This window comes from Ambystoma mexicanum, chromosome 2p, assembly GCF_040938575.1.
Source record: "Ambystoma mexicanum isolate Mex_15411 chromosome 2p, UKY_AmexF1_1, whole genome shotgun sequence".
NCBI classification, from domain to species: Eukaryota; Metazoa; Chordata; class Amphibia; order Caudata; family Ambystomatidae; genus Ambystoma; species Ambystoma mexicanum.
The window spans coordinates 816,241,863-816,264,776 of record NC_090923.1 but is presented as its reverse complement, the minus strand read 5'-3'; the positions used below and the strand labels follow the sequence as shown (position 1 = coordinate 816,264,776).

At 43.9% G+C, this 22,914-nt stretch overlaps 1 protein-coding gene across 5 annotated transcripts in view; it reads right to left on the bottom strand.

Moving 5' to 3' along the window:
- SPTBN4 (spectrin beta, non-erythrocytic 4) overlaps positions 1 to 22,914 on the bottom strand; it is a 1,591,326-nt gene that overhangs the window by 98,406 nt on the left and 1,470,006 nt on the right. For all 5 annotated transcript variants that reach the window (XM_069644494.1, XM_069644495.1, XM_069644496.1 and 2 more), the window contains 3 exons: positions 13,107 to 13,351; positions 8,690 to 8,828; positions 2,926 to 3,010 (listed from right to left, as the gene is read on the bottom strand). In XM_069644494.1, the coding sequence (XP_069500595.1) occupies positions 2,926 to 3,010; positions 8,690 to 8,828; positions 13,107 to 13,351 (469 nt within the window). The remainder of the gene's footprint in view (positions 1 to 2,925; positions 3,011 to 8,689; positions 8,829 to 13,106; positions 13,352 to 22,914) is intronic.

Below are 22,914 nucleotides of genomic sequence, written 5' to 3'. Positions count from 1 at the left end.
GCCTGGAGCAGAAAGTAAATGAATACAGGTTCCAAAGCATTACACGTTGCAGCCTTTAGAAAAAAGAAATTGGGAGGCAGAAGCCTGGGTTGAGCAGAATCACCTCCACTCATGCAAAACACTGACGGCCCTGCTCCTCGGGAAATCCTAGGATCTAGACCAATGCGCATCAGTCGCTATTTGGAATTCCTAGCCTTATTTACTTGCATCCTTAGCCAGACTTATCTTTCCTTGCTGTGTTACGCACTTTTTCTATATACTATGCTCTTCTCCCAAATCCCTTTTCTGTATGTGCATGTTCAGTTTACTAGGCTCTTCTCCCCTACTACGTTCCCATCAAATTGAAATGCTCTGAATGTTTTAAAAGCATGTGAACGATTGGTTTCATTTACCTCTTCCCTTTGCTCTAGATGCACAGTGAAATGGTTATGCCCTTCCTTCCTTATTTCTTGATTTTGGAGTGAGAAAACACCCCATAAAGTTCCACACAATAAATAGATGTAAACAAAACAACACAATCCTAAAAACAACAACATTAAAATCCAGAATTCAGAATAAAAACCTTCGTATTTGTTTCACAGCCTTACATAGGTGCAAACCCAGTGCACAACAAACAGCCAGATTATTACAGATCATGAAAAATAAGAGAGCTGGCTGTTAACCCATAAAACGAATATTCCTTGAAATGGAAGGATAGTCTTCTTCTTTATGACCTTGTACATTGGACAAAAGAACAAAGTGTGCCACATCTTCCGCTACCCTTGGGTGACGCAGACATTCCAGAGTCTATTTACCTTTATTTCATATACTGGTTATGTTTTTTAATGGTAAAATATTGAATTTAAGTTTAGCTATCAAAGAGCAAACGCACATTGCGTAACCCAGGATAGGTAAGGCTCACCCCCCCAGTCCACGTAAGGGATGCATGTATTCTGATCTTTGATTTCACAAGCTCAAGACCTTCTTCTGACTATTGCAGTTTTCTTAGATGAGGAACTTAAAGGGGAAGTTCACTCAAAATGTTAAAAAATCAATAGATGGGTCATAATCAAAAAAATACGTACAAAATATTTTTAAAGAAAGTTCCTATGAAAATGTTCGGGAAATGAGGCTTGACGTTTTGCATGGGGGCATACATTTTGTGAAATTAAGCAGCCTCCTCTGTTTATGTTAAACTGTGCTCTTGTGGCAAAAATCAAGCAAAAGCCCCTTGTGGGAGCAGAGAGCAGAGCTTAACATGAAGAGGCGAAGCTGCCACTGTAATTGCCTGGACTTTAATTTTACGTTTTCTGTGCTCCCCAAGCCCAGGGAAGCACAAAAAATGTGAAATGAAAGGCACAGCAATTATAAATACTTCGCTGGATGCCGGCTGAGTTTTCATAATTGCTGTGACTTTCTTTTTAGTTTACCGAGCACGGGAAACAAGAAAACTAAAGTCGCAGCAATTATAAATACTTCGCCGGCTCGGGGGAGCCCGGGAGACTTAAAACAAAAGCTGTGACAATTATGAATACAACGCTGTTGTATTTATGATTGCTGTGGCTTTCTTTTAAGTCTCCCAGGCATCCCCGGCTCAGGGGAGCTCAGGAGACTTTATAATTGCTGGTACATTCTCTTTAAGTCCCGGGAGACTTAAAAAGAAAGCCACGGAAATCATAAATACAACGCTGTTGTATTTATAATTGACGGCACTTTCTTTTTACATCTCGGAGGAGCTTGAGAAAAGAGGGGGAAAAAGCACTCACCAGCAGCACAGGGCAGGAAGGAGCCTGACAGCATTCTCTGTTCTCCGACTGTAATAAGCAAAAGCTCCCAGTAGGGGGCTTTTGCTTCATTATTGCTGAGAGAGCAGAGTTTACCACAAGCATTGAAGACTCATTCATTCCACAAAATGGATGCTTCCCAGTGCTTGAAATGTTTAAATTTGAGCATCATTTCCTCAAAATTTTACATAGGAACTTTCTTTAAAAATATTTTTTACAAATATTTTTGATTATGGCCCATCTTTTGAAACAATAACATTTTTGAGTGAACTTCCCCTTTAAGAATGTTTTTCAAACTAGTATTCGATTGGCCAGGGTTCCCATAACAGTCAGCTAAACCCAGGTCTGTTATCTGTTTTTTTTACATAAGCGAGCCATTAGATCATATGTGCTACTTCGCTTCTCCTTAGATCTTCCAAAATGGTTTGTATTAAAACAGCCTGGGGGTTGCTCCAAATTGAGACCCATAGCAGAAGAGGTGTCAGTCTTAAGTAATTCAGTACATGCATAACTCCCAACTCTAAATGGACTGAAAAGGACGTGCCCCCCTGTGCTACACTTAATAGTTGGTAAAATGGTAATGTCCATAGATGGTTCCATGTCACTTTAATGAATTAAATTACTACGTATAAGAATTCGAAGTATTTTGAAGTAATACCCACAAAGTAAATCACAACAAAGTAATTTACTTCGTGGAAAAAATGGATACCACATAGATAGCATCTTATAAAACAAAAATCAACTAAATTGCATTTAAGCAATTACACACAGTCAAGGCTGAAGAAAAGATACCAATGCATCTCCAACATGATGCTCTACACCACTACATAGCTTATGACAATGTATGTGGCATAGTAGGGTATGCCATTTCCTTGAAAAACACCATCAGGGCAGAACTCAAAGTAGAAACTGAGTAGCTGTTAGTTTTATCTGGAGGCAATGAAAGTGCCCTTGGAAAATTTGCTCAGCCCCCGTGACCTTTGTCTAGAAATCAAATCCCTGAATGTACAGGCCAAACCTTAGAGAGACGTGGCCACAATGGTGTCTCTGCTGAGATCACGTCTAGAGTATTGTAGTACAGAGGGAAAGCTCGTGGTACACCAGACGCTTAGCATTATGCAAATGTGTCTGTAGGTCCAGAGAGAAGAGAAACAGTACATACTTTGCTGCAGCCACTCCCAGTGCCTGTCCCACTTCTCAATCATCTCTTTCTTCTTCGCCATCAGCTTTTCGAGGCTCTCCTTAATCTGAAACATAAAAACAGTGCTGTCTCAGATATTAGTTAGAGGTACAAACGTCTACTGTAATCAATTCAGCCTAACAAATGATTGGAAAATAAGTGGAGCCTGAATTAGTAGGTGCCAGAATTGGCTTCTGCTGTGTGGGAATTGAGAGCATGTACTGAATGGTGCCCATGGTGCCCAGAGGCTAAACTATACAGGATTTTACAATTACTGTGAGCATAATTACTGTGACACTCAAAATGTCGATTTAAAAACATTTTGTCCCCCTTTACACTGCATATATGTTTGGGGGGATGGGTATAGTATTGAATACATGTAGGGGAGTTTTGGGGGGTATCCACCCGCATCTATATGGGGTGAAAAGGGGTTGAAATAAAATAAAGTCGACATTTTAGGGGGACGCAGTAATTTGGGTGCAGTAATCACATAGAGCCAAATATAGGAGAGCTCACCAGTGGTATTTAGCTGCTTAGAGGAGCCTGTGCTGTATGGGTCCTGAGGAATCCAATGCCATATATATATATATATATCTCCCTATGAGGACCATCTGAATGGTACCCCAGAGATCCTGTCTTCATTGGGGTGTGCATGAGATTCTTCCTTATGGGACTAGAAAGAGATTGTACTATAATGAACTGAATGGGTTCAGACAGAGAAATGCAACTGAATATTGCTCAGCTTCAGAGGCGGTAGCCTGTCACAGAATCCAATGATATCCTCATAGGCCAGTGGAGACCAAGAATTGATCTGTAACCCCAGGGCAGTGGAGTGAGGCACAACACAGGCCCTACTGAAAGCTTCTGGGGCTACAGCACAAGCAAATAAAGCAAATCCCAGATGAAAGTTAAGGGCTTTACAAAAACAAAGGGATCTTTTAGTAGCACAATTATACAGAAGTTGGAAAGCAGGATCAGATAATAGGATAGCACATAGAAGAAATCTCAGGCCTTAGCACATTATCATAATAAGAATCTTTATTCACAGAAAAAGATCATATCATTTTACTTAGGCCAAATAAAAAAAGAAAGGACAATAAAAAAATGAGAATATTAATGTTTTAGAACACATATTGTTTGTGGAATTTGCACCATGTCACACGGTTACCACTGCCGATCCAGAATGCTAGGAGGTTAAGTGGAGGCAGGAGAAGATTTGAGTTTGTGGCCCAAAAAGGGGGAGGATTTTTCAGAGGACATGGAGTTCAAAGTGTGCATATTGTGTTACTTGGTTCACTTAAAGGGAGAAGGATAGCTGGTGTTAAAGGTAATACCCACATTTCCTGCTTTGTCGACTAGCTTCGAGGGACAGAGTTGTCACTTGGGCTTGGGGTCCGATAAACACTAATAAATAGATCTTTTTTTTAGTCACAAGCTGCTCTTTCACATCCAGTTGTGAATTTTGTTTAGGCATGCTGTTATGTACTGTTAGTTGGTTGTGTCTTTCCTAGTGGTCTGTAACCTGCTGTTCTCCAGATTTACCTGGTTTATTATTAATTTAGTGGTATCGGGACGGTAAATCCGGCCGGATGGCGCCAAAACAGTAATACTGTTTCTGCCACTTGGAATGACGAAATTGATGGCATATTCCAAGTTGCGTAAATGCTGGTAAATCCCCATTCCTTGGAGTCCATTAGTGCCAGAATTACCGGCAATGGAATTACCAGTGCCGGTAATACTGGCATATTTTGCCATGGGGCAAGATTTACCTCCAGCTGCTGGCTGGAGGTAAATCAGTGGCCCCGCTTCAAACTTGTGTTTTGCCTATGATGTAAAAGTGCCGCTGCCAGAATATCCAGCAGCTTCACTGCACCGTAAAACTGTAATGAGGCCCATGACTCCCATTATAGCTCAACACTATTGATGCTGGCAAGGGCAGAGTGGAGTTGTAGTCCAAAACATCTTAAGAGGCAAAGGTTACTGACTCCCACCGTAGGTGGATCATGACGTGTGTGTTGTATACACACATTTGGAAGGCATGGAGAATTCCCCTGTTGTTGCAGAGCCAATAGGTTAAGAAGCCTACCCTGTTGCATGTCACTGGTAGATCCAAGAGAATTAAAGATGTTCAGTGGTTGCCATCTGGTGCTTTTAGGGATTATTCCATAATGTTAGCCAGTGAAGATTTTATACCCTGTGTTGCCCTGAATCCAGAATGACAGTCGACAAAAAAGATGGTTGTATTCACTGGCCAGGAGTTGAAAAAGGCATTTTAAGTCTTCATTGGCCTATGCATTGTGTAGTCATGCTGAATTCCAGGGAGCTCCTGGCAAGGATTTGGCACCAGTGAGACGAAAGTAATGACTAGATCAAGGGGTGCCAACATAACACCCTCAAGAAGACGTTTTGGCCTACAACTCCCATAATCACTCACCAATGACTATGCTGGGATGGACTGATGGAAGTTGTAGGCAACTAAATCTTAAGGATGACATGTTTGCTACCCCTGGACTACACAAACTAACTGGAGAGATGCATGCACAGCATCATATGGGTGTATTTGCACCCCAGGGGTCTAAAGCCTTCTTATCACTAAGAATGTTCATTGTCTTTAGTAAGATCACAGAGGATGTGGTTTTCAAATCCCCAAAATCATCACCAAATTTCATTGGTTGCACAGAGGGTGTGGGTTCCAAAAAACCCTTCCCCCCAAAGCATCCCTCCTACTTCAGGTGTTCATTACACTCACCCCAATGCACCCCTTAAACTTGAATGCTAAGAGTCAGTGCAGTGTTGTGCTGGCTATTTTATTTTTACTCAGTATCAGGAATGACTTTTGGGATTTGAAGGTTTCCATCCTCCCCCTTGTCCTTAAAATGGTGAACTGTAGGTGACCCTCACGGTGCTGTTCATTTGATGTTTAACATTTCCTCAAATACATTAGCACCTGGGTGGGTGGAGCCAGCCAATCAGATGGCTAGGAACACGGGCTTGAACCGCCGGTACAAGCCGGCGTTCCAAGCCACCTGAAGGCCGGCTCCCCCTGCTGTCATCTACCCCCACCCTCTGTCCCATTTTTTTGTTTTTTGTCCCCCCCCCAGGCCTCTCCTTACCTTATTCTCCTTCACTTTGCCTCCCGCACGCTGCCATGGAAAGGGAAGAGGAGCCTTGCCTTCCCTTTCCATGGCTGCCATCTTGGAAAAGGATTTTCCTTCCTACAGCACCCCTGGAGGTTAACCGGGGTGCTAATGGCCTTCATCCCCCGTTCCAGGTCCTGGAACGGGGGATAACAGCCCAGAGCCCTCGTTATCCACCCTCGTTTCGATCGGGCCAAGAACTTGGGTTGCTGTGCAGGTCTCAGTTCATTCTACAGGATTACCTCTGTGATTCGCGCCTTGAAACACTTGTGTATAGGCGCGTTACAAATGCCATATCATATCATATCATAGAGCAGAAGACACTGGCGCTGGAGGTTTCTATGTAGAGGGCGGGGTAGGAGGCAGCTGGGAGGTGCTCCGAGAGGAGTATTTTGAGCGTAAAGTGCTTGCAATGGTCTTTCAAGGAGAATGTAGGTATTAGGTGGTGCACCCGGTTTCCTATTAATACAGGTTATTGCGTTTGCTCCTGCCAGTAATTAACAGTAAATGACGCATATTAAACAAAACCATAATTCATTGATTGGGATTTGTGAACTCATTGATTTTCGTGTATATATTATTATATGCATGTTTGTGTAGCAACTATAAGCCTACTATTTATATTGAATGAAATAAAACTTTTGACACAAACGACTTGTTAAGCTTCCATTTATGGAATGTTGTGATTAAAGCCTATAACTAACAACACATCTAATTAGAGGTGTTTTGGGGTCATTACCTACCCTCCTGTCATGGCTGATGGAGGCACTTCCGCATTGAACCCAGTAATGTCACAAGCACTCTGCATGTAGGTTGCATGTATAATATAAATCTATCACAACATAGGTGATGTTGCTGTGCCCCTCGTGTTAATCAGCAAATTAGCGCCTATGAAACCATTTCATTCCATGAGGGGGCTATTCTAAAAACAAAAAGGGGTTACAAATGCACCATAGGGGAACTTTCACAAAGGGTTAAATCCCCACTACAGCAAGGCAGTTATCTTTCAGGTGGCTCTGCTGGAGTTTGCACTGACAGATTAGAATGATCCTATCAGTCCTGTTCCTTTGGTTATTGACACCATCATGAAGATCAGATAAAAGATAGATTTACAAGGCCACGTGTAAGGACCATTCCTGTCACTCAACCACAATTAGACCGGTGTGCATCACTAAAATGCTGCATCTGAATGAACACATTCAGTCCTCACATTAAATTTAACAACACAAACAATACAGGCATTCTGGAGATAATGCCTGCTTCTCGTCAAACCCACAGAAAATAAACATAAACGTAAGATAACACAGTTGTGGCTTAACCCAACCTCACTTCTCTGGATTTGAATAAAGAATGCACTATAGAGCGTGTGGGGAGTCTATACTGTATGGGACACAAGGGAAGCTGCACTGTTGTGGACCTGGTACAACCTGCATCCCAAGGGGCTTCAGATAGCTTGCACTATATGCTACACCTTATACATTATAGTCTATTAGTACGCAGCGGGGGACTTGATTGTAGATGCAATCTCATTGGCCCTCGCTGGGGCGTTACCTGACCGGGAATCCCTCTCCCCATGACGGTCCCCGGCAGGGGTCGGGGGGGGTCAACCACTCAGGAGGAGGCTCGGAACAGGGTAATCGCTGCTGCAAGCCACCACATGCTGGAGGCTGCCATCTTCCCCTGCTGGGGATCGAGGTAAGTGTTGTGCCCTCCCCCGTCCCCCTGCCCCACTTTGCTCAGGCCTGTAACTATGGGCCCTGGGGCATTACCTGAAGTGGTAATGCCCCCCCTGCTTGGGGCCTATTGCTTAATTAGTGATTGCACTTGATGTAAACTACTACAGCGCTACTCTATAAGGCCCGAAGGGTATGTACTGTTTTATGGGATCTGCTGCATTCTGTACAGCGTATGGTCTACTATAGCTGGTAATATATGGGACTTGCCACACTGCGTGTGGTTTGGCCCTTTCAATAACATGCTCTGAGTGATATCTGCTGGAGGCCCCACAATGTACATGTTGTAGCGATCTGCATGATTTTTCTGTCCCTGCGGCACCAGTTCCCTTTCACTTCCATGATCGGCAACCAGCACTGCAGGATACTTTTTTTTTTTTTTTTTACGGGCAGCTGCAAGGGTTGCCCCTGCAACCCCCACTCACTATACTGTAACTGACACCCCCGCAGCCCCTGTTTTTTTTTGTTTTTGTTTTTCTTGGGTGTGATCCAGGACTGTCCCCTGCAACACCCCGCTGACTATTTTGATAGTCGGACCTTTGGTGGTATGCATTTTCAGACTTTTTGTACAGTCAGACCTTTTTTTTCTCGGTAGGATCGTACAATTCCGTTGTAGCCTGAACTGCTTGGGAATTGGCAAACTCTGTACTATAAAGGGGCCTGCTAGCGATTGAATGTTGTGGGGCATGCTTGAGCTGATGGAGCATATACCATAAAGGGAGCTTGGCTACATCAGATTTGCTAAAAACTGTGCTGCAGGGGCCTGAAATGTGTCGAACTTGCCTGCACTATATACAACTTGCACACTGTGACACTATACGCCCTGCTTGTACGTGCACCAAATGAAATCCAATTTGTACCAAGAACTATAATTACCTCTTCAGTGGCTGGACTTTTGTTCAGCACCAAGTTTTTACCCATTTCCACACATGAAACAATATTCTTATTTCGGGACTCAATTTCATTCTTCAATCCCTGGTGGTAATTCATCGACACTTCAACTGAAGACACGTCTCTAAAAAGAAGAGAAAATTACTTCACTTTCTTTAGGAAGAAATTCAATTGGATATGAACCTCTACATTCTAAGAGTAGTAACCAGCCAGAGTTTTGACATGTTGCAATTATTGACGTTTGTACTAGTAAGACAGCAGTTTTCTTCTTATGACATTTATACTGAGGTGCATACAAACAATTGTACCTGATTCCCTCAATGAGTGATCCTGCTTACATCTCAGTATCATCTGGACCCGGAGGAGACCACCAGTAGATGCACTCTCTGGCCAACTATAATACTCTAGACCAAACAGAAGACAGAGGGCCTCATTACGACCCTGGTGCTAAGTGTTTAACGGCGCCGTAAAAGGCTGCGGCGTCGTTAAACACTTAGCGCCTTACTACGAGGTCCCTTTGCGGGACCCGACCTTAACAGCTGGTCTACACCAGCCGTTAAAGTAGGGACCCGCAAAGGGACCTTGGTGCTAAGTATTGTACCGCAATTTGCGGCACCGCACTTAGCGCCTTCCCCATTCCCATAGAGCCCTATGGGGCGAAATTGGGAATGGGGAAGGGCCATGGTTCAATGGGGAATTACCGCCCCGCCAACCTTGGAATGGGGTGGTAATTCCCCATTGAACCATGGCGGACCCGTTACAACACCGGCACCAATCATGGTGCTAATAGCGCCATGGTTTAGCGCTGGTGTTGTAATGAGGGCCATATACTTAAAAATCATGGTTATCACCACATGCGGAAATGCTATTATCCAAGTATCTCCATCCAAAAGCTCTTCTGCTGAATACAGTTACAACAATGCTGGCCTTATCGTATTGCCCAGGAAAAACACAGATGCAGAGTTGTCAAAGGCCTGTGGCGGTCCCTTGTCAGCCATTGGTCCCAAGGTTGGTTTTTCAGGTTATCATCACTTTGTTGAACGAGTGCAGGAGAACTGTCACACTTAAGATGTCTCCAGGGAGTGAGTTACTGGCCCCACTTAGTGATGACTGTTATCCCAGGTTGTGAATGGGCTTGGTATCAAGAGACACCATACCTAACAGATACAGTGCATCGCAAATACAAATTGAATTTCACACACAACACTGTACCAGGCAGGCTCCCACAATTGTGAAATACATGTCTACGCGTATCCCTTGTCAATTCAATTATTGCAGCATTGGTTATGGCAACATTACTACCACAGATAAGTGAAGAGACCCCCTTTAGGGTAACTTGCCTCAGATTCAAAGGGTCTTGAGTACGGAGCCACACATCTCTTATTTGTGTCGCTTACATCAACATGTTTCTTTCTTTACCTTATTTGGGGGCATCGATCAGGGTTCATAACAGTAGGTGTGTGTGGACAGGGAGGGCTGTCTATCTCACCCTAGTCCCACCTTTTCTAGAAATTGACCACATTCTAAGTTTTGACACAATCATTATTTCAGTCCACAAATCAATTGAATGTTTTTTTACCATCCGTTTTTACTGAATAGATCCAAAACTACGAGTTTTAACATACGTAGAATCAACCATCTATTTTGCTTACCTTACATTAGTACCCGCCACTGTGCGGCCACGAGAAACACAAAACGTGGATTGGCTCGTTTCCGAGCCATACCACAGTGTAATCCTGTGGACGCGTGAACGTCGTTCGTGTGCCGGGTACACTTTTTTTTTTTTCAAGGCAACCTTGGAAAGGGAGAAGGGGCCACAGGTAGCCCATTCTCCCTTTCCAAGGTGGGATTTTTATTTTTATTCCATTAATTAGTACGGAGCAACTTGGCCTAAAATGGCGCCCTGTTGCACCGTACTAATGAAGCAGTATGTGTTTTCTAGTGTTCCTAGAACCAACGCGTACTGCGACAAAACCTTTTCAAATGGCAAAAGAAATGCTGCTTGAAAAGTTTTTGTCACCCATTAATGTTCCAAGGCTGCAAACTCGGGAAAACTAGTATCCCGAGCCTGCAAACCCCAGAATACTAATGGCAATAACCACCTCGCCGGCGGGCCATTGCCGCCTTATGGTAATGCCCCGGGGCCACCGTTAAGGCCAGAGCATAGCGAGGGCCTGTAAGTTTAGGCCCCAGGGGTATTACCATAGGCGGTAATGCCCCGCCAGCTCGGCGGTTATTGCCACAGTACATGCTGAAAATCCTTATGGCTGCCTATAGCTTACCTTTCATACTTCAGACTACATGTGAGCTGCCCTTTCTCTTTCCCCAAATAAGTGTTTTAAATTATTGTTGACAATGATTTCCCAGGTGGATGAACCCTATCCATCCTTTCCACAATTCACCCAGTTCTTCAAGGCCATTTTGTCCATTGCCAGAGCAGGGCGTATAGTGTCACAGTGTTGTCTGCTGATCTGACGAGTGGCTTTTCTTCAAGTCTTGCAGCCCATTCTCTCTCTTCGCCTGATAAAGACCTAGAAAGTCTTTGGATCATGACTTTCGCTTCTTAGTTGTTTAAATCATCACAGTAGTCTATTTATGGCCAACTAAAGATGCTGGATTGAGAAAATGGAAGCAGGTGGGCTCCATTTTGTCTACAGATAAAAAGCCGGCACAGAGAGCTTAATGCAGAGCTTCCATGATACTGGCAAACGTACTATATCATTTATTTTCTGACACGCTTACAGAGAAAACTGAACATTTCCTGCTTCTGAAACATCTCTGTATTTGGGGTAGAATCTGTCACATGTTTTGGAATGAACACTACAAAAAAGGTAGGAACCTTATGGCGCCCACCAGTTCAGCACAAGTGTATGTGATTGGTGTGTGTGTCTGTTTGTGTGCAGTGATGGAAATGGGCAGGACAGGATTTGATTTTTGATTTTGAAGATTTCTTGCCCACCAAACAGACTCAACTGTATTTGGGCGCAGATGACAACTATCAAACAGAGATCAACAGCATCTAAACAATGTGTGCGATCTGTAGCTGCTCATCTGAACAAAAAAGTTTTCAGCATCTTTCTAAACAGTCCCAGGGACTGACATGTTTTGATTTCCACTGGCAGTTGGTTATAATTCTATTTGGTTATTCATAACGAGCAGAGGTTTCTAAGCACTGACCCGGGGATCGGACCTGTGTTGCTCCGCAGCATCTTGCTTCCAAGGTGAGCGCGTTGCCCTGGAGCTATCCTCCCGAGATATGACACGGAATGGGGCCCTCTACAACAGAATGTGCTTTCCTATTCTGTACTTTATGGTCTTTTAGTTTACACCAATGCCACTGTGATGTGTGAAATGTGTTGCCTTTGCATCTGCCGTATTTCAGGCGCGGGTGGCCATCATGTTAAAATCTGCTGTGATTGAAGAATACAAGGTTTATTCACCATGTTTTGACCGGTTCTCAATAGATGAGGTTTCCTAGGTCCTCTCGTGCCCAATGCCACATATGAAAGGGGAGGCAGCAAGCAGTCAGGAAAAGAGAAACTATACTTGCCCTATACTTGTGGACATGTAGGTTACACATAAATAACTCGTGCCCTCTACCCTCAGAAGTCCGAAAGGTACAAGCTGGCAGATTTCCTACACATATAAGGCACCACAAAGGAAACCAGTGTGTTGTGTAAGGATTGTTGGCAGCACCGAGAAATTGTGGATTTTGTCTACCATACCAGATCAAGCAATCAGCCATTTTGCAAACATGTCAGACATGGCAACATCCCTCGGCAGTGTTGGGTTTAGTCTTTATAAACTATTCATTTAGCCTTAAAGTAAAGTCAAGCTGTTACAATAGATGGACAAGCATAGTGTGCACTGACATGTGAATTATGCACACAGTTTAAATGCATTCTTTGCATCACTATGTGTATGCCAAATACTCTAAAATTGTGCAAAGAAAACTACACAATTCAGTGGGTAATTGCAATGCTGTCATTCTTCTGAAAAACAATTTAACTATTTAGAGCAGTGTTGTCCAACGCCAGGCATTAAGGGCCCGAAACCTGACGGGTTTACAGGATATCCCCAATTAATATTCATGAGAAAATATTTTCATACATTTAGAATCATTGTATGCATATTTATCAAATGATTATTAATAAGGGGTCTCTAAAATACAACATGTTTCCGGCTCTTGAGGCCTGGAGTTCGACAACCCTGATATAGAGTTTCTGAAGTCAATTGCTCGCCGCATTGCAATATTTTAGAGCATCATTGCTCCTGCCACACAATCAAAATAATGCCTATGAGAAAACTGAGCTTTGTGCAGTACTAAGGATTTAAGCAGACCTAATAACAGTGAGCATTTCAAAGTCTGCCACAACTGAGCCAGACTGGCCAACATGGGTACCTGGGTCTCTCTGCTGCGTCGATCTGGCAGATAATGCCCTCCATCCACGAAATGAGGTCCCGCACCATGCCCAGGAATCGGATTTTATCCGTGGTGGTGGTGATTTGTAGCCTGCAGTCCTCACAGGAGCTCAGCAACTCCTTCCAAGAACGCATCACTTCCTGCTCCTTGGAGGCGATAGCGTCTGCGTTCTCCCCTGCGTACACCGTGCGAAGCTGCGCTGCGTTCTCTTGCAACTGACGTACCTGCAAAACCCAGGAGGCCATCAGCATGATGCAAGCTGAACATTTTAACAGCCTGCAATCCCCAATATTGCCCCCGTGTTTGTCAGTATGGTATACTGGAACAGCCAATACAGGATTTGTAGAAGCATGGTACCACAGGGGAAAAGACAGGCCATACCCATCTAACATATTTGTTTGCCTGGGTGACCAGGGACATAGTTCAAGGTAGGGCTGCAGCATGCTGAAATATCATCGAGGTAGGACAATGGCTGTGGCATGATGATGCATCATGAAGGTCGGGCAAAGGCTCTGGGATGCAAACACATCATAGAGGTCGAGCAAAGGCTCTGGGATGCTGACACATCATCAAGGTCGGGCAAAGGCTCTGGGATGCTGACACATCATCAAGGTTGGGCAAAGGCTTTGGGATGCTGACACATCATCAAGGTCAGGCAAAGGCTCTGGGATGCTGACACATCAGGAAAGCATTCTAAGCAAATGGCCTTCAGGTAAATGACATGGGTAAGGATTGGACCAATGGGTTGTGGAGCATAGTCCTGGTAAGTGGAGTGCTTTCGGAGGAGGTGGAAAATTAAGCTCCAGGGGCCAGATTACAGAAACTTTGGACTGGTGCAAGTGCAAAGTTGCACAGTATTAGCCCTAGGGCAAAGTTTGCCCTATTTCTAAAAATACTGGCACATATCAGAAAATCATTGCACAATGACAAGTGCAGTTTGGCATGTTACAAGCACTAGTGCAAAAATTGCCATGGTGCAAGAAAAGATACATGGCAAAATTTGCCCTAGTGCTAATACGGAATGGTATTCGCACTAGGACAAACTTTGCTCTGGTACAAAAATGCATCAAACGTTATCTTTTTTGCACTAGGGCAATTTTTGTCCTGGAGGTTATACCATGCCAAACTGCACTTGCCATGGTTCAACAGTTTTCTAATATGCTCTAGTGCTAATACCATGATGCAACTTTGCACTTTCACCAGTGCAAACTTTATGCAATCTGCCCCCTGAAGGATTATGGCAAATACATTCCTCCTCGGTGCACACATAAGTGGCACCCGTATGCCATGTTTTCGCTGCTGCCGTTTTGTACGTTTGCCTTTAACACGTGCTGTTGTCGCCTCTGCCTTTTTCCCCCAAATTATTTCTCTCTCTCTCTCTCATATATATATATATATTATATATATATATATATATATATATATATATATATATATATATATATATATATATATATATATATATATATATATATATATAAGTATGTTTAGGGTAGGGCCTCGGGGAGGGTTTGCGGATGGGGCTGGGTGGGATGAGGGGATCGGGGAGTACCCCCCATTTAAATAAAAAAAACAAATGACAAAAACGGCGGCGGTCAAAACAGCACATTTAAAAGGCAGACGTGGAAAGCGGCAGCAGCGCAAACACGTGGACCATTGGCACTGCAGAGAACCTGACGGGACCTATTACTTGCAGATGACACAAGGATGTGTAACAGAACTGATAAGCCAGAGTGAGTAGGACAATCATGAACATGGTTTAGGAAAGATGAAACAACGCTCTAATAGGAGTTCGAAGCCAAAAAGTACAAATGCTGGCGTTTTCCGAGATGCACACTTTTAGAATAAAGTGCAAGTCAGCAGGTCACGAGGCATCACATGAAGACTTGAAAACATCAAAAAGAACAAATGGCAAAACCTAACAAAGGGCAGTAATGCCCTGTCCTGGGCTGGACATATTTGCAATATGGTCTGACACCCACATATTTACATGTGTGTGTTTAAAACATGTACACGGGAAGGCACATGCATTTTGTTTTACATATTTTAGGGTGCATTCCCTTTAAGAGAACAGGTGTGCAAAAAAATGCGTCAAGCTGCCCCACTTCCCAAGCTCTTATTTTGCAATTGTTCCCTGGTGGGAAAAGGGGACTCCCTTTGAGGCCCGTACTCAGATGCTCCTGCAAGCTTTCCATTGCTGTATAGTATTTTCAGGTAAAAACAGCAAAGTGCAAAGGCATGCACGAAAAGCAAAGGACAAGTTGTGAGGTCAGATCTTGCATGCCTCTGATTTCATAAACTAGCCAGTGCACAGTGCTTAAACAGTATGACAAGGCGGTGGAGAGAGCAATATGAATGTTTCAATGCAAAGGCAATGAGAGAACAATAAGCAATTCAAAGGCTGCTTTCCCACTATGCTCAGGATAAAAGCGGGCACAAGGGATGTGCAGACGTGGTGATCCTAGTGCAGAACAATGGCGGCAGATGGCATTCAGGTGGGACTCCAGTGCATGAGCTCAGCGGTAAGGTGCATAGGTGGATGTATGTGAGTGTTTGTGTGCATGTGGATGCATTTGACCATGCATGCAGCTGTGAGTATGGAAATGTTTGTAGGTGTATGCAGTGGCGAGTCCAGGGAGTGGCCTTGGGTGGCACGTGCTACCCCTGGAATCTGATTGGCCAGGCAAGGTACCAAACGACTCGGAGGCAGCCTCTTTCTGTCTCTTTGACTCTACGCGATTTCACATAGCCGAGGTCCTTTTTTCGAATCTGTGTGACCGTGCATTTTCGTACGGGCCTGCAGCAGCAACTCAGCGACTGCAGCACCCACCAGCACCTGCCAGCGCCCGCCAGTGCCCGTCATCCTAGTTCCGCCCACCCACTAGCCACCAGCCGGCACCCACATTCACATTCACGCACCACGGATCCACGGAGCGCGGAGTGCGGCAATTGCTGGCAGGGGAGTCGTGGGAGCTGTGAAGCTGTTATTGCCGACATTTATTATTATTGCCGCCATTGCTGCCAGTGCCTCAGCTGCTACTACGAAGTGTGGCAGGAATAAAGGACACAGGCGGTAAGGCAGCTATACTACCCCAGTGCCCCCCCCTCTACCTCTCCCTCCCCCCTCCTTCACCCTCTCTGGCTCCCGATGACTATACTCTAGTGCAGCTCACTGGGCTAATCTGAAGGCCTTTTGGAGGTGAGCCCGCTTGGGAGCATAGGAGTGTGGGTTTGCCCAGTGGGGTGCCAGATGGGTGTACAGCGGAATGTGGGGACACCCTGCATATTTGACAAGCACTATAATGGCAGAGGGTGGGTACTGCTAATATAGTGCCTGCTCTGGTTAGAAATAGGTGATATTTGATACTGTGTTCGAGCTGCCCAGTAGTGGAGCAGCAGGCTGCTTGCAAAGACTACAGGAATGCTGTGCCTATGCTAAATAGGTGTGGAGCAGTGGCACCGGGACCCCAGTTGTTGGTGGGTTCATTTTGGCTGTCTTATTTTCATTCATCCCCTATCTTTTCAAGCTCTCTGATAGAGGGGAAGGATAAGATACATTATGCTAACAGTCAAGAAGTGTTCTGCCACAAGGTACAACCTTCGAAAACAAAAGGGCAAGACTCCTTCAATAGAGTTGAATAAATATAAGGGCACTAAACCTGTACCAATGGAAAAAGGCGCCATTACTGACTTTTTCCCACCTCCAGGTACCCCTAACCCTATAAGTTTACCACCAACTATGGAGAAGGAATCAGTCAGTCATAGTATGATTAACAACTCAGCGGGTTTAGGGGAAGTGTAATTAAGAATAATTCACTGCTAGACCTCTGCCTATCTATGCAGAGAGCCATGACTCCATTACCTGGAAGCAACATGGGAAATCAGAGTAGTAACTATCAACATTAGATGATTGACACACAACGCGAAGCATTCAACAGACTATCTGCTTCCCCCAATCTGGACGTACACTTAGACTCACTGGAACCAGAAACAGCAGTGATCAAGGAGAAAGTTGTACAAGTCTGGGTGATTTGCAAGCCTCTGTTGCGTCCTTGCAATTTGCAGTAAATATCCTGCTGAAGATGTGTGGGAAGATACTTGACGTCACCCTTGCACTGTCGACAGGAGACAGAAAAAAAAAAACAGAAAGAGCCTGAGCTGGAAGAAAGAAATACTAACATCCCAGAGGGCACTGAACCAGGGAATTAGGACTCAAATGTTATAAATAATTCGGAATTTTACTTTTCACGTAAACAGAGACGCTTGACCAAAAGAGCGATCGAAAGGAGTAAGCAACAAATTGCAACAATAACATTACCGGATACAGCAGAGTCTGTGGAGGAAATTTCTAGACCGACTTAAGGCAGTATGCCCAAAAAGGGGCAGAGAAAAGCGGCACGTGCCCGTAAACACACTGCAGGAAAAGAGGGTGAGTTGACCAGCTGGTTCATTACAGATAAGAGTAATACCTCTTATCCAGCAGTGGCGGTGGACCCAGAGCCATCTCTTTGTTTAGATGAGCAGGATACAAACTCACTTCAGAACAACACAAATAATGCATCGGATATTTCATTGCCGCTGAATAACGAACCTCCGCCATTAACATCAGAGCCAGCTGAGGATAAGGGTAACTTTATAGTGCCCCTAGGCGGAAGAACTTGCCTTATTAAAAATTTGTATCAAACCAGCAAGTATGACTGGATTACCAGATCAGCACTGATGATCAGACTGCACTCTATTCCACAGCTGAGAGTCCTACGATCTGAGGATTTTGAATTTGTTGAACCACTGAACGTCAAGAACTCTAATACATCGGCATTACACTGCACGTTCCTAGCCACAGCCGACATGGAAATAGATGCTGACCCCAACAAGACAGACCCCCAATGGCCAACACAGATATCAAACCCAAAAATGGAAGAAAGTATTACACCACAGTTACCAAAAGGCGATTCAGATGGCGGACGTACAGAAGGTTCTCAAATGGCTAGCGGAGTACCTACCGGCACTAACATTAAGACAATGAGATCATACCGTAATATCGTGGAACTGTAGGGGATTCAGCCATTTAATATCGCCTGATGGGTCTATCCCTTTATTATTTGGTCATACCTGTGTATGCCTCCAGGAGACGTGGCTTACCTCTCAAGTCCTGCTAAATGGATACACCATACATCAGGAACTGGCAAAAAGGGGGCAAAGGGGAAGACCATATGGAGGTCTACTTATTGGAATCGTAAATCCATTAAGATCCACCCGTATCCATACGCATATGGACGAATTTGTGTTAGCGGTGGAACTGGAACTCCCTGGAAAAGAGAAAGTGGAGCAAATACTGCTGGTTAACATATATAATCCTCCTGAAACTTCCCACAGAGAATGCATCCAGGAAACATGTCACAATCTACTGATTAGCTGGATGACAGATGTAAAGAAAAATCTGGTAATATTTGCTGGTGACTTTAACTGCCATTTAATAGGAGAAGTGAGCACAACTAATAATCCCCTGTTGATGAACATAGGCAAGTTGAGACATGCAGGTACGAACTCTGAGGGATTATTATGTCTCAACTTCTTCAAATCATGGAATTTAGAAATCCTAAGTGGCAGAACTATCAGTGATTACCCGGGACAACCAACATGGGGAAACACCAAATCCAGAAGTACATTGGATTACATGTTTCTAAGTCCCTCTATGGCCACTCGGATCACGGATCTGAAGATTAACGATAATGATTGGAGTGATCATGCTACACTCACACTTTCATTCAACTACATGGTACAGCACGTGCAGCATAGATCCGTCGGAGAACTGAAGATGAACCACACCTCCTCTAACATTCGGTGGTCCGATAAAAATATCAAACGTGCTGCAGAATATACAATCGATAAGCCCAATATAGGTCGTGCTGAGCTTCTAGCTATGACTAGCAATGAGATTGAAGAATGGATTTAATCATTTTCACATTGCTTCGCAATTGTTAAAACAAATATGCTAGCTCCTGAAGTTAAGACTAGTAATATATTCGATATTGAAATCAGAGATGCGAAACAAACTCTAAGAGCAAACTTGAGAAATCTACATAAAGCAACTACTACATGGAATAACTATCTGAAATCAAGTAAAAAGTTGAAAAATAACTACAGAACATGGCTCAGGCAGAAGTGCTATACAACAAAATTACTTAAATGGCAAACAACAGTCCAAACACTTTGCACAGGTAATTCTCGATCCATATGGGGATTGCTGAGCACGGCACGGGGAGACACCAACATCTCCTTGACTAATTCAATTGGTATAATCCAGTGGGAGGAATTCCTGAATACCCGCAACCATACGGCCCAAGTCAAGACACAAGAGAGATATATCCTGGGTCGCCCTACAGCTCCCTTTAAAGTGACAGTTGAATCACTGATAGCCAGGATAAAAAAGCTCAAAACATTGAGAGCTCCTGGATCCAACGGTCTAGCAAATGTCATCCTAAAGAGCAATCCTGATTACTGGGCAGAGGTACTCAAGATACTCTTTGAAAACATTCTGAAGGAGGGCCAAATTCCTGAATCCTGGCAGACAGCAACCTTGGTCCCTGTGTATAAGAAGGGAGACCACACGGACCCTGGTAAGTATCGCTTATTATCTATTTTGGACTGTATGGGCAAATTATTTGCAGCATATTTACTACATGAGCTTCAAACATGGGCAGATAGAGAAAGGATCCTTGACCGTTTTCAATGCGGTTTTAGGAGCGGATATTGTACAACACACAATCTGCTTACAATGGACATCCTTCGCAACAAGGCCAGAACACCAGGCAACCCGCCCTTATGTGCTCTGTTCATTGACTTTAAGGCTGCTTTTGATCTAGTCCCCAGGGAGTTACTGTGGTCCAAACTGGAGAATTTGGGTTGTCCCAAAGGAATACTACACTATCTCAGACTCCTACATTACAACGCCACAGTCTCCTTGAAGTTAGACAACAAGGGGAACATGACCAACAAGATCAGACAAAATCGAGAAATTAAACAACGTTGCGTTACGGCAGCAGTACTATACAACCTGTTTGTCCATGATATACCCAAAATACTTGCACTGGAAAAAAACTCCCCCCCCCCCAAGATTGCCACTGCACACTGCTGGGTCCTAGCATACGCAGACGATCTAGTGATCATGGACCATACCATCAGTGGTATTCGAAGATCAGCAGAGGCACTATGGTCTTATACTCAAACCAATGGTCTGGCAATCAATTTTAACAAAACTCAGATGGTAGTATTCAGCTCCATGAAGATACCACGAGTGAGCCTCAACATCCTTGGGACTGTAATTCATTACACCCCATACTACAGATACTTGGGTGTTGAGATTGAGCCCAAGGGGCAATACACTATGTGTATACAAGCCAGAATCACGAGAGCAGCCCAAGTGACAGCCCTGATCTATCGTTTCTCTACATCCCACTGTGGGTATACCATTTGGGCAGCACGACAACTTTACCTTCCGGTGCTAGCACCAATGATTACATACGGCCTTGAGGCACTGCACCTAATGGACATGGACTGGCTACAGATCCTTGAAGGTAAATACTGGAAAAAAATACTCAGTCTTCCAAGCTGTATCCCCATGTCCATCCTCAGATTAGAACTGGGCCTCATTTCCTGGAGATCCCAGGTACTCAGAAAAAGAGCTGAATTATATCTAAAAGCGACACCTTATACAGATAATCTCTTGTTAGCAGCTATTCACTGTGAAATTAATAAAGCCTCCTCATATCTACTTATGAAAAAGCATATGAATTGTTATTTTGAAACGACTGGCTGGACTCAAAGACAACAAGAGGATACAGCTTCCTCTCTTAGAGCGCTATCAAAGAAATCAAAACTACATGACTGGATTAACAACTATGCGCATCTGGAAGGCCTAAAGCACTATAAATGTGTCCAATATATGAACTATACCTTCAATAAACCATCACCATACTTGAATCTTTGCCCCACGCCTGAGACGATTCATTCTTCTGTTAAGGATTGACCAGCTCCCAGTATTGGCCATAAGTGGGATCAAGAACAACCTCATCTTATCCGAGCGTTTCTGTCGATTGTGCAAAGACAGATTGGTGACCGAAACTGGCAAACATGTCCTCACCAGGTGCCCTGCTATGCTAAAAGTATATACAACACACTATGCAGACTTTGTCCACAGACTGGACCACGTTACTAGCAGTGAATTTTGGCTAAGAGCCATTAATGCAAGAGGACTGAAACTCTACATTGCTATGTATAATGTATGGATGAATGTAGAGAAATTATTGGACATAAGTATATATACAAATTGCAGCCCATGCATACCAATTCTTTGTTAGAGTTTTAGCTATAAACTAATAAGTTTTTATTAGTAACTACTTTTAGAATCCTTCTTTAGAACATACATGAGATATAATATAATCAATTGTTGTTGATTGTAAGATATTAATTATTTACTCTTCTGACATGTCTATTCCTTATCTCTGGTAATGCTGTGTTCATCTAAATTTACCTTATCCCTTTTTTCTCTTTTCTTTGTTTTTGTTAGGACATTATTACAAATCTAATTCCCTTTTATCTTCTCACTATTTTCTCTTAAATGTAAAAATATTTTTTTTCTTTTTATGTCATGTGAAAAGCTTATGTTAAGCTATAACACATTAATAATAAATAAATAAATCATCCAAAACTATGATCTTTATGTGTGTGTGTGCGCTCCTACTTCCTGCCACACCTGCCTAAATCAGTGCCCCACCCCAGCCAAAAGAGTCTGGACACGCAACTGGATGTATGCCAGAAGGTTTGTGCATCTTTGGGGGTTCATCTTTGTGCCCTTGGAGTGAATATTGTTGAGTATGTGCATCGAGGGTATGTGCACATGCATATAGATGTATGCACACTCACAAGTGTTTATGTACATGGAGGTGTTTGTGTGTGTAGAACTGTTTGGGCACATGTGACAGTGTGTGTACGCAGGGTAATGGGTGTGTGCAGGCAGAAGTGTGTGTGTGATATGCTGCAGTTTGTGCACAAGTATGGTGGTGTGAACATGCGCAAAAGTGTGGATGTATTCTCCCTCACCCCCCTGTACACACATCCACATTTGCTCACATATTTGCAGACTCTCCCACACCTGACATGCCTCCATAAGCACACACAACTAAGCACATGCTAACGGACGTTTGCGAGCAATCACTCCTGAGTGTATGCCCCTCTGCACACACACACACACACACACACACATGTTTGCACACACACCTCTGCATGCACTGACACACCTCTGTGAGTGATCGTGTCTATGTGCATGCATACACCTTCAAACACATACCTATACCTCTGCGCACACTACCCGTGCATGTGCTCACAAATGGGCACGTATGCACAGACAATTGGGCATGTGTTCATCAGCCTGCTTCCACACAGACATCTACAGGCGCACAACTCACTATGCACACACAAGACCATGGCCTTTGCTTACAGACCTGAAGGAGTCAGGGGAGGGAGAGACATGGAACTAAATAGACATTTATTGTTTCACTTATCCTCTATGATTAGAATGTGAACATCTATTTACTAACCAGCAGAATGTCGCCATGTGCATCATTTAGGGGTTGCCATGGGTGTTACCTGCTACCCAGTGCACTCCTCTTGCCACCCCTGGCACTGCTTCTGCGACCCCTGGACGCACGGGCAGTGCCAGCAGACCCAATGCATTACGCACTTGAGCACATTGTTTGTTGTAGTTTCTGTGCTGCATGAATTGCAT